The sequence below is a fragment of the Pimephales promelas genome, chromosome 22, assembly GCF_988280905.1.
Source record: "Pimephales promelas chromosome 22, fPimPro1.hap1.1, whole genome shotgun sequence".
Classification (NCBI taxonomy): domain Eukaryota; kingdom Metazoa; phylum Chordata; class Actinopteri; order Cypriniformes; family Leuciscidae; genus Pimephales; species Pimephales promelas.
The window spans coordinates 7264543-7277036 of NC_142790.1; the positions used below are offsets into that span (position 1 = coordinate 7264543).

The window sequence follows — 12494 nt, forward strand, 5'->3', positions numbered from 1 at the left end:
GAAATTTTGCACTGCAATTTGCACTGCAAATTTTGCAGTGCTGACTCCACATGACTGTGACGTATGCGATAAAAGTACCGCGAGAGCGATTCGAGAGTAGCCGGAGGACTCAGCCAGCGCAGCGGCTGCACAAGCTCTGATGATGAAACAAACTGTTCCACGATTGGCCGATCATAGTCGCAATGTTATATTGAGTCATGTTTATCAGAATAAAACTGATTAAAAAACGTTGACGTTGAATGAAAATGTCTCTGAAATATCTGTGTATTTGGCAAATATTGCATTTATTTCACTTCAGCTGTGGTAAAGTATGCAAACACCACGTGAGCGGTCACTAGAAAGTGTCCAACATTACGTCTCCGTTTGCAACTCCTCCCCGCTTGCCCGCATGTGGCAACTCTAGGCCGATCGGTTACATCCAGCCACAGCCGATGTCGAACACACTTATTATCTTTGAGCTGGTGTGAGTAAGTGGAGGCATATTCATTGCATATTCACAGAACCGTGTATACTAAATAAGTAATAATTTTGAGTTACATTCAAACTATTTTAAGGCATGACGGTGTATTGGCGGTCTAGACCTTAATGCTATTGGACAATGCTATGCGCGACTTGGCCTGCTTTGTTGAATGGCTTGAAATCTTGTGGCTTGACTTTTGAGTATCTGGGTTAGCAAAAACTTATTTAAAGGTGAAGTATACAGATTCTGCGACACTAGTGGAATTACAAAAAATAAATCATATTTTAAAACAACTTTGCAAATGCCCTTTTCCAGGCATCCCCAACTCAAACATCACAAACACAACTCTTGAGGGTGTGTTTCAGCTGTGTTGCAACAAATCGCGAGTAAGCAATTAAGTTGGATAACACTAACAAGAGCGAACACGAGTATCTTGTTCGGTACCCAATGTACAGGTATCATAACCGGGCATTTCATGTTCGACAAAACTGGGAACTCGAATCACCTTTTTCTTTTCTTTTTTCGAAAAACGGTGACTAGCTGTCTTCCCAGTCTTGATCTCTCTTCTTTTCGTGCTTTTTTTCACTCTTTTGGGATCCTGATTTTGCCTGGGCCATTTTTGCCATCTACTTGATGCAAGAAGAGTCAAACTGTAAAGTGTACTGCCGTTTTTCTGAATAACCCACAAACCTCTTAAGGGGACACACACATGCTTGGCACATGCTATAATGAATGTCTATAGTTTAAAAGATTATTTCACGAAGAGGTAATTTAAATACCAAAATCATACAAGAAATGATGGGGTTCTGCTGGGCCCCTGTGTGACCAGGGTCCTTAGAATTGTCCTCTTGTTGTTGTTGTTTTTTTAAAGAGGAGAAATCCTCTTTAAGAAGATCAGTGTATTTAGACAAACCAATTAAACCATTAGAAGATTTTCGTGTAATAAATCTTACATTTTCCTCCATCTTAGTGAGGTGCTGGTCCAGTTTCCTAGTTCCCGGGCCCGAGGACATGGGTGTGCCAGCCGGAGAAGGGTCATGAACTTTGCCTTCTGCCTCTCCGAGCAATTCCTCTGTAGCATTTAGGACCTTTAGAACCTCTGTGGTGATGCTGCATAAAGATGCGGCGGAGTACTTCTGCTCCATAAACATGAGAGTGAGCAGAAAACAGAGGAGAAAAACACTGATAAACAGATGCAAAACAGAAGCAATTCAAATGCATCAGGTTCTCTTGAAATTTTCCATAAAAACCATAAAACCTTTTATTTATAAACTAATAAAGAAAAAACATTAAAAGATTCAACTGTTGTGTGGATTACAACTTCCATAGCTACCCAAGATCTCACTCCCAATTAAGCATGGATTCATTGCTTGTCAAGCTGTTCAATCAATGAACAGGATAAGAGGATTATGGGAGAGGAGGAGTGTGACATGAACATACATGGATGAGAGATGATCTTACAGAGGTGAAAGGTCATCATTGAGGGTGTATCAAAAGTAACACACACTCATCAACAAACACACTTGAAAAATAAAGCAATTATTCATTCAAAAATGAATATTCTGTCATCATTAAATCACCCTCATGTTGTTCAAATCCACTAGCCTGACTACGTCAGACTTCCTACTTCCGCTAATTTCATTTCGCTCCTGTAGTCAGTCTGAGATAGCGGCCTATCTTTCTGTTTTCCACCGGCCTGAAAACAGCCGGCCAATCAACGAATAGAGGGCGGGCTGAGAGCCGTGACGTAGACACTAAGCGCCGAGTGTACATTGTAGGTTAGAGAAATCGAAAACCGAAACAACCACAGAAATGGGAAACAAGACACGGGATGCAATTCGCTCTGTTATGGAGAACATTCCGGGGTTTTTTCAAACTGAAGCAAAGGTCGTTTACAGCCATGTTCACTCCGGTATTTCGCTCGCATCATCAGTGTTTACAGCTAGGACCGGCGCGTGCACAAAAATTTTAACACTTCAAGCTTAGGCATTTAGGCTACCCAATTTTTTCAGGCTAATAATTGTAGTAATGATGGATCAGACCTATTTGGCCATAACTATATGCATAACTAAGGACATAACTTACCCCCATTCAACAGTTCTCCGTCTTTTACGGCCAAGACAAAAAAGTCGGTCTCCTCGGCTGTGAACGCTCCTGGTGCGCTCTTATTATCATATTATTATTATCATAATAATAATCCACCATATTTCGTTTCGACATCCTGCTGCATTAGTCCCAGATATGTGATTCATGAACGATCTGTTCATTGCGTATGTCACGTGACAAATGAACGTAAGACTCGGAAGGTAAAGTGATTATTTATGTTCCCTGTAAATCATTTTTTACTGCATTATGATTTCCCAGATAGCAAACTGACATTGAATTAACGTGGAAATATGACATCTCAACAACGTTGATCTGACATTGTTTTGCTCATCGAATTAACGTTGAACCAACGTCAGACGCGTCATTCTTTCAAAACTAACGGAAAATCAACTTGAAATCAACGCGTTGTTTCAACGTTATGAAAGCAAACCAATTTTCGATTTTCATTTAGCTTTGAAGAATGCCGCGTCTGACGTTGGTTCAACGTTAATTCGATGAGCAAAATCAACGTTGTTTCAATGTCATGAGAGACGTCGTTTCCACGTTGATTCAATGTCAGTTTGCTGTCTGGGTTCTTAATTCAGAATATGATCAACATTGCGTAGTGGATGTGATCGGGGAATTTGGCTGTTAAAATTATAACATTAAGCCACTTAAATAAACGAAATGACTCGAATGACTCAGAAAATCAGTAAAATGAACTTCCTATTCATGACTCGCGAGAGCAGCGGCTCGTCCTCGCGGCGCTGCGGAAGCTAAATCAGTCATGTCTCGTGAGAGCGGGGCAGTGGGCACGCCAACGTTGCGGGGCGGCCGCAACTCAGTAATTCATACAAATAACCTAGTTTGTGAATTGTTCATTTCCACAGTTGGCACACATTTTGCAGCCCTTACAAAAGCGCCGCTCCCTGTTTACAGTGGAAGTTCGATCATAGACTTGAGTTCGATGCATAATGTCTCGATGCGGCCGTGTCGGCGCATAACATACGTCATAAATAAACTTATCTGATTGGCTTACGGGTAACCAATGATTTTAAACTTCAGAGAATCATATCCACAAGTTTCCTACGCCCCATGAGGCCTTGCGTCAAAAGTGGGCGCGACTTCCGGTTGGAAGTAAACAAAGCGCGATTTGACATGCTAGACACTCGTTCATTCAACAGTTGACAGTCATTCAAGTTATAGCGATCCAAACTAGCTAACGATGTGGGAACACAACCTCAACCAAATTCAAAAGGGTGAAATAACAGTACCTTTACCCTCCGCAGTAGTTGATTGGGAGTATTATAATAACATTATTAATAATCAATACTCATCAAGGCATGGTGACAGACAGTTGTGCGAGCTGACAAACAATTAAAATAAAAATACACACTTAGTCATTGTGCTTTGGAGTTTATTCAAAATTATAAATGAATGTGCTGCTTGAATACATTAACTGGCACATTTGGTATTCGGTCAACACAGGCTTTGATCCTGAGTTTAGGTGTAACATCAGTAGAAAACAGCCAAACACATGCTGATAGAGTTTATAGAACATTAAGAATTTAAACAAATGTACACAGGAAGATTCGTCGTCTTTTGGGAGGTGATGGAAACTACAGTCGTTGGCAGGATCACTCTGATTTCGTTTTCAGCTTATGTTCAAAACAATCACGTTTAAGCCACTAAATTAGTTTAGTCCGGCTATACATACAACCGCGAACAGCACATGTTGTCCCTGAGCTCCGTAACGGCATCTCTCATAAAGATTTGCGCCTTTAAATAGTAAAATAATTCTCCGCAAACAGCTAGCCTCTTCGCTAACTAACACACAAAATACCATTGGAATGCTACTTCCGCCGCGCCACCGGAAGTTTCACCCACTTTATTTTTTACAGGAGCGCCCCTCGGAAACTTGTGGATAGAACGCTATATGACAAAACGGCGCTATAGTACGCACATGGCACCCGTTATCGTTAATATAACACGCGCTGTGATGGTTAGGTTTAGGTGTGGGGTAGGGTAGGGTAGGGTAGTCTCATATTACGCGAAAGGATTTATGACGCCTTGGGTTCGCGTGAATATTAACGATAAAGGGTGCCATGTGCGTAGTATAGCGCCGTTTTGTCATATAGCATTCTATGTGACGCTAAAGGATGAGAACGGGCTGGCTATATCTGTAAGAGATACAAGGTCAAAACACAAATGTGCCTGAGAACGTTACATGTAAACTCTCATATGTACTGTACATCAGAATGCACGTCATCGCAAGACAAGGAAAGGACAGGGATGAGAAGTACATTAGTTCTTGTCAATACGTTTTTCATCTCGAGTGCATCATCTCGAGTACTAACCATCAATATGAGATGTACATGTTGACGCATGCGTGGATGTGTTTCTAAGTAAGACAGTAAGCACACTTGAGAGAAAGTAATTGAGATAAAATGACTTTTCGAGATGAGAAAGTGAGAATGAAAGAGATGGGAAGAAAGAGAGGAGCAGTGGGATTCAGTAATGAATACCTGAAGAATCAATTAATGGTTGGGTTGGTGTATGCTTTGATCACAGAAATAATTGATCCAAACTCAGTCCTCAGGGCATGTGTGGCTCTGAAAGGGGCTGTGTGTGTGTGTGTTTGTGTAAAAACGGACATCTAAAGTGAGTGAATATGTAGAAAACAGGTAGGCGTGCAGCACAGCATAAATCTAACACCCAATGAAAAGTACTCAAGAACCACACTCACACTGTAATAAAATATGAACATAAATATTAAAATAAAAATAAAAACGGTATATTTCTAATATGTTAATGATTGCCCAAAAGATAACAAAACGGTTGTAGGCACTGCCTATTAAAGGGATAGTTCACTTTGAAATTCATTTTTGATATGTTTTAGCTTACCTCAAGGGCATCCAAGATGTGGGTGTCTTTGTTTCCGAAATATATCGAAATCGATCTAAATATGTTTAGTGAAAGGTAAAACTTCTGAAATCTCTGTCTAAACAAAGTGTGACGTAAACGCGCGAGAGATCACTTTCGGCGTAACGTCTTGAGACGGTTCAGTTCGGTCCAGTTGGACATCTGATTCAGATCAGTTCGACGGCTGTTAACAAGAGGTAAAAACGATATAAATACTGTTCGTTTTCTCGCACAAACCGCTCGTTTCGTGTCTTAGGCCATCAGTGTGTACCTACATTTACGAGTCATTAAATCATGTTTCATTCTGACTTCTCTGTGCTCTTTGAGGTGGACCAAGGGAGGACGCCCTTAACCTCCAGTGTATGACTGACAGACAACAACGGTTTGACCAAAAAATGTCAAAATTGAAAATGCTGTGGAAACAAAGAGGTAAGCTAAAACATATCAACAATTAAATTCAAAGTGAACTATCCCTTTAATAGGGGAAAGTGCTCTTAGTAGGGTCATTTCTATAGCAATGAAGGCACAAAACTCATGTTCTTTAGACATGTTAGACAACTATGTCTCTATTTTATATAAACTATTATTAACACTAAATGTACAACATGAAAATTGTTTAAAATTATTATTTCTGTTAAGGTTTTTGGCCTGTATCTAGTTTGTCACAACCTCTTTTGTATCCAATGATATAATTTTAATTTGTTTTAATATTATTACTAATTTTCAAGTTACATTCGGATGTGTCCCACATTTTTAAGCAATCTTGTTAAAACATTATATTTATCCATCATTTTAATAAAAAAATAGTAAGGAAATATTTTTAATATTTTCATACAATTCTATTTTTTTATCTGCAGTTTTATATATTCTTCATATTTTAACCCTACTATTTATAATAAAAATTAACTAAATATAATACAATTAAAATATAAAACGTTTCTCTGTGCAAACCATCATGTCATCCCACCCTTGCTGAGTACTAGCTCATTTAGATTAAATTGCAATCCTGTTACTAAATTCTGACATTTTATTAGAAATTTTTGCCTATTATTAAATTAATATGTTTATTTAAATATCCTGTTTATTTGTTTATTGCTGGAAAATTAGACAATTAGGGGTGGTGTTGGCGCAGTGGATAAGACACATGCCTTTGGTGTGAGAGACCACTGTGAGACACCAATGTGTCCCTGAGAAAGACACTTAACCCCTAGTTGCTACAAAGGCGTGCGACCTCTGTCATATATAGCAACTGTAAGTTGCTTTGGAAAAAAGCGTCAGCTAAATGAATACATGTAAAATCATATAATTCACGATTCTAAACTGTATTCGGAAATAATTAAGTAACATGATTGCAAATAAATATTATACACTACCATCAAAGGTTGAGGGTAAAAAGTATATTCAAGAAATTAATACTTTTTTATTCAGCAATGATTTAAATTGATCAACAGTGACAGTGAAACATTTGATAATATTGCAAAAATATTTTTATTTCAAATAAATGCTGTTCATTTGAACTTTCTATTCCTCAAGGAATCCTAGAAAAAAAAAAATCAATAATCCTGTGCCATCACAGGAATGATTTAGAATTATATATTAACTATATATTAAAAAACTATATCTTTTCTAAATAATACAAATCTCTCAATATTGCTTTTTTACTGTCTTTTTGGTCAAATAAATGCAGCCATTGCGCCTTAGAGATTTAATTCAAAATCTTTTAAAATAACCTTACTGGGCTGTGGGCCCTAATTTTTGAACAGTGTACGCTAATATAAAGATGTTCGATATTTTTGCCCTAGTTTTGAACTATGGCTAGCGCCAAAACACATTTTCAACAGATTGAAGCAGCTCAGGACCGAGCAGCTGAAGGGTTATTGTTGCACACCATCATGTGCTCTCAGTATCACCACCAGTACTGAGATAAAAACCCCCCTGTACCCCCACTGTGTATCTGGCTCTTACATACTCTGTTGTTTCCTCAGCAGGTTCCGAGACAGGGAATAATGGACTACACATTTGATTCAGGAGGAATCTCTAGCTCTACTTCATCTTCTCATTATGATATATCTCACCTGCTGTAAGAGAGAGGAGATAAACTGAAGCCTCTGCTGTAGGGCACGATCACTCAGACCCTCCTGAACCAACAAGAAAGCGTGGAGAAAGAGAGACACAGAGACACACACAACGAGAGAGAGAGAGAGAGAGAGAGAGAGAGAGAGAGAGAGAGAGAGAGAGAGAGAGAGAGAGAGAGATAGGACAGAGAAAGACAAATGAGAAAAAAAAAGACAGGGACAGAAATAAATGGTAATGGCAAGAACGATAAAAGAGGTGAAAGACACAAAACAGTAAAAAAGTGATGGTTCACTCCAAAATGAAAATCCTTTCATCATTTATTCAATCTCATGCCATTCCAAGCCTGTATGACTTTCTTTCTTTTTTTGCAAAATACATAAAAGCTGCAGTAGGAAGTTTCTCCTCTTTGTCGCCATCTCTGTTTGAAATCTGCAATTGCAGTCATTTGCGGAATTATCAACTTAAACGTGAGTTGTAGTTCAATGCCCTCGACACGGTACAGCGTGTTACAGCGACACGGTACAACGGTACAGCAAACAAACAGTGTTTGAGGAGACTGAGGCTGTCAGTCACAGCGTCGGTGTGGAGACTGTCATTCAGAATCACAGATTATTCTTTTTGGAAGTATGACCATTTTCACTGGAAAATGTCATCCGAACTAGTAAGAAACATCAACTTTTGTTCTGGATCTGAGATTAAATCGTGCAGATTAAATCTAATAATCGCTTATAAGTTATCATATCACGCAAAACCGTGCAAATGATACTTTGTTCTCAAATTGTTAATGTTAACAACGTCAGCATTGTGTGACTACATGTAATGTCCTTCCAATATGTGTCCTTGTTTTCACATGAGTCCGGTTGCAGTCTCTTTCTCTCTGTAGCCACTCCGAAGTCCAAACGAAGTCTTTTGCATTTTACAACGGGTGAATCTCTAGTTGTCACTGGTGATTGTCGCTTGAACCTTTCAGGATCTGCCATCAAATTGAAAAGTTTAATTATATCATGTGCTGTGAGAAAAGGCTATAAGTCTCCACCTCCAGCATCCTCAAAGGCAATATAGCCTACTAGCCGTGACTCCTTTATGTGTACAGATGTGACGTAATGATGCAAAGACATGCTCGAATCTCCCGCGGATATCCACCAATACCACTGGAATTAAAAACATTATTACAAGCTTACTGCTTTGAATCGAGCTAAGGCAAGTAGATAGTTTTGAACACTGGCTGGTTATGTATTTTATCAAGTATGTATTTTGCATAATTTTTAACCCCAAAAAAGCTACGGACTGCAGCTTTAAGAAGGAATTTCAAAAGGATGCAAATGCACCATAAAAAAAGTTATTAACGTTGTCAATGTGACTGTGTTGTCAATGTGCGCTATTCAAAGTCATATAGGCTAATCGTCCTCTTTGGTAAGCTGGATCATTCAATCAGTGGGTTAAACTCAAGATCACATTAGTCAGATGTGTGAACTAATCATTCAGACTGGTTTTGTGAACAAAAATCCGACATTGTTACTTCTCGTGAACTCACCAAGGAGAGGAAGAGCAGTTCCCTTTCAAGTGGAACTCAACGGCGAATCATGGTTTGACACTATGGGAAAACTTCAAGTGAGCCAGTGTCTGAAGCACGTGTTTACACACGCCAGTCCACGATTGGTTAAGCATTATTACATTTAGCGATGCTAGTGGGACGCTATAGAGCGACGCTATAGTGCGTCCCACATGTATGAACTAGGGGTGACACGGTACATGAAAAAACACCCGAACCGTACGGTTCGCTTGTCTCGGTTCGGAGCGTCTGTGCGTCTCACGGTTCGACGCATGCGCAATGTAGCCTCGTGCCCGTATGTGACGTGTGTTTTCTTTTCGCGCGACATAAGCTTGTTCGACTTGGACCGGCGCTGCACAGAGCGACCGGTGAATAACATCAAACTAGAGCGGGAACGACGGCTCCGTCACTCACTTTCGCGGTATTTGATGTCATTACCGATCGTTCTGTGCAGCGCCGGTTCAAGTTAGTAAACAAGCCAGTAAAAGTGGAGTATGGAGCGCTGCAGGTCACGGCACGCGGAGAAATGGCAAGTGGGAGAGATGAGGGAGTTGGAGGATGCGCCAGCGTCCTATAAGTCTATAAGTCCGGTGTGTGGGGACATTTTTGATTTCATGTTATGATATTTTAATATAACGTTACAGTGGCACTTTATGTTTAGATAAGAGCTTCAGTCAAATGTTTCCAAATCCTGCACTTTAATTTAAACTGAAAAAAAGGTACCCTCACTTTTTGGGAATAGAAGCATTGTTGATACTGTTTTTTGTGTTGAGGTTGAACTTTTCACTTTATGTTTATGGCCTTTGCTATTTCTATAGCCTAATTATAGGCAATGAGGTTTCATGTATATTGACTTATTCATAAAAGACAGTGTAGTTCCTCTTTTTTTCTTTTAAAAGATAGAATTTTTGTAAGAGCTACAAAAGTTGGCAGTTGATAAATGCAAGTTAATTTCTTTGTGTAAATAAGATTTTTGTGATAAAAATGCACAAGTTCTTGTAGAGATAGTGATACACATTCTCCTTTTTTTTGCCAAATAAACGAAAAGCATGTCAATTTCTTCTCTCTTGCTGTGTCAAAATCTCACCTAGCTTTCCTCTGAGATAGTCCCAAAATGTGCTTAAAGTCAAAGAGTCAAATTCAGTTTGTGCATGATTGCATGAATATAATTTTTTTTATACTGTATCCTAAAGTGTGGATAATTAAGCTATATATCACATGATGAAGTACATTTCTGAAGTGTTAAAGATTAAAAGAAAAAAATAAGAAGAACCGTACAGAACCGAAAACCGTGACACTAAAACCGTGATGCAAACCGAACCGTCGGTTTCGTGAACCGTGCCACCCCTAGTATGAACGCATGTTTTCTCCTCTGTGTGTGTGTTTGGCAAAGATAGGATTTAGATTCCACTATGTCAGAAAATAAGTAAGATACAATGATGACTTACACAACGTTGTGTGAACTGGGTGAGGAGCAGTGAGGTCAATCCTCGAAGGCGCTGACTGCGCTTTTACGTCAAGTATAATCTCAGCTTGCTCCAATCCCAGTTGGCTCTATTTGATGAGAGCCAAGCATCCAGGGGCTTGGGTCCCGCGGCCGGTCATGGGGCTCGCAGGTAGAGTTGACGGACAAGGAGTGCCGAGACGGGAAATCTTTCTTTCATTCTCTCCAAGGATGACCCCATTCTGTGTCTTAAAGCTAGCAAGTTGTCTGTGTTTGATTCTTTGATTCTGTGTTTGATTCGTTTGAGAAGTTGGATGCAGACAGTTAGTTGGGTGCATCAAAAGAGCAGTCCTCTCAGTTGCTCAAGGAGCTGTTCAAAGTTGTGACTCATGCTGTGGCCAAGTTAAAATTTGAGTCGCCTGATGAAAAGAAAGTTCCCACGGTCTAAACTCTATGACCACTACCTAACATCTGGCAGAGAGCAATCTCAGCCCTGGAAGCAGTTAAAGAGGCCACAAATCTAGGCCCGTGTTCTGTGACTGGAAAGCACACTCAGGCTCAGTTGTCCCGGGGGAGACAGGATCTCAGATCTGTTGTCAAATCCAATTCAAGTATGGTTCTTGGACCTGATATATCTGCTAGACAACATTCCATGGGAGATTCCAGTTCAGAGAGATCTTCTGCGCAGGGGACGATCTACCACCCAAAGCGATCTGGAAACCTTGGGTCTGGGCCCCGAGAGGTACCAGCTCATAGATTCTGGTCTCTAATTTGAGATTGTTGAAACAATTCTAATTCTATAGCACCTTCCACTAGGAAGCTGTATGACCTGAAATGAAAATGACTATTCGTATCATGTTGCGAGCAGTGCAACCTGAACCCAGCATTGGTCGTGGGAGTATTAGCTGAAGCACCATTTAAGCCATTGAAAATCCTGACTCTAAAGTGGCACACTTGTTAGCACAACACTAAAAAGTTAGAGATTTGCAGGCCAAGTCAGCAGACTTTTCCTGCCTAGACCTCGCTCCAGCTGGTGTCAAAGCTACACTGCACCCCAGACCGGACTATACTCCAAATGTTCTTTTTATGGCTGGCCAATCTGTGGTCTTGCTTTACTTCCTTTCTTTCCTGAGATGCAAGAGCAAGACAGTCCTCCAAGCTAGTGGTCTGCTTCACAATCTCTCTTTCCTAAGAGGTGCACGGAATGGCTTCACATCTAGGAGTTAGGTCCAACTCCACGAAGAGTGTTGCGTCTACTAAAGCTCTTGCTAGGTCAAGTCAAGTTTATTTATATAAAAATTTTGTATAATACAGATTGTATCAAAGCAGCTTCACAGTGATAACATGAAAATAATACAACTAGGGGTACATCCTTGCAAGATATTTGTGCTGCAGCTGGATGATCCTTCCTGCATACATTCGTCAGGTTTTATAGTCTTGATGCATTTTCAACCCCAGGGTCACAAGTCCTTCAGGGTTGATCCAGTCTGAGCCTGCCCTCACAACTGTCTGTGCAGAAACACATCCTTGTTGGCAGTCTCGTGGCATAGCGACGTTGGCATTAAAGTTCCCAAAGCGTCAAGCCATGATGCGACTGAGTTCCACTCGAAAGGGAAAGTCCCAGGCAGTGGGGATTTCTTTAAGACTGCAAGGGAAGCTTGTCTTCCCCTTAAAATGTCAAATAATGAATCTTCAATATGTACTATTGTGTTTATATTTTATTGACTAAAAATTAGAACACATTCATCTTGAAGACGAGTTTGTTCAGAATCGGCTACATATTGCAGGTCAGCCGATTCGATTTCATTCCCGTAGTATCACAGTGCATTTTCCTGTTGAAGCCAAGCGTCCATTGACTTCAATGGGGCTGCTTTGAACAGTTTTTTTTCAGTGCTTCGGAACTAGATGGTCATTGGATAAATGCTGCGATTATGTCCCATCCAAAGACGCTCAGC

General features: G+C 40.1%; 1 protein-coding gene across 1 annotated transcript in view; it reads right to left on the bottom strand.

The window, feature by feature from the left end:
• The window catches only part of myripb (myosin VIIA and Rab interacting protein b), a 298451-nt gene that overhangs the window by 11137 nt on the left and 274820 nt on the right, over positions 1–12494 (bottom strand). Inside the window, exons 12-13 of the mRNA XM_039666448.2 lie at positions 7543–7605; positions 1414–1596 (exon numbers count right to left, since the gene is read on the bottom strand). Coding sequence (XP_039522382.2) covers positions 1414–1596; positions 7543–7605 — 246 coding nt within the window. The remainder of the gene's footprint in view (positions 1–1413; positions 1597–7542; positions 7606–12494) is intronic.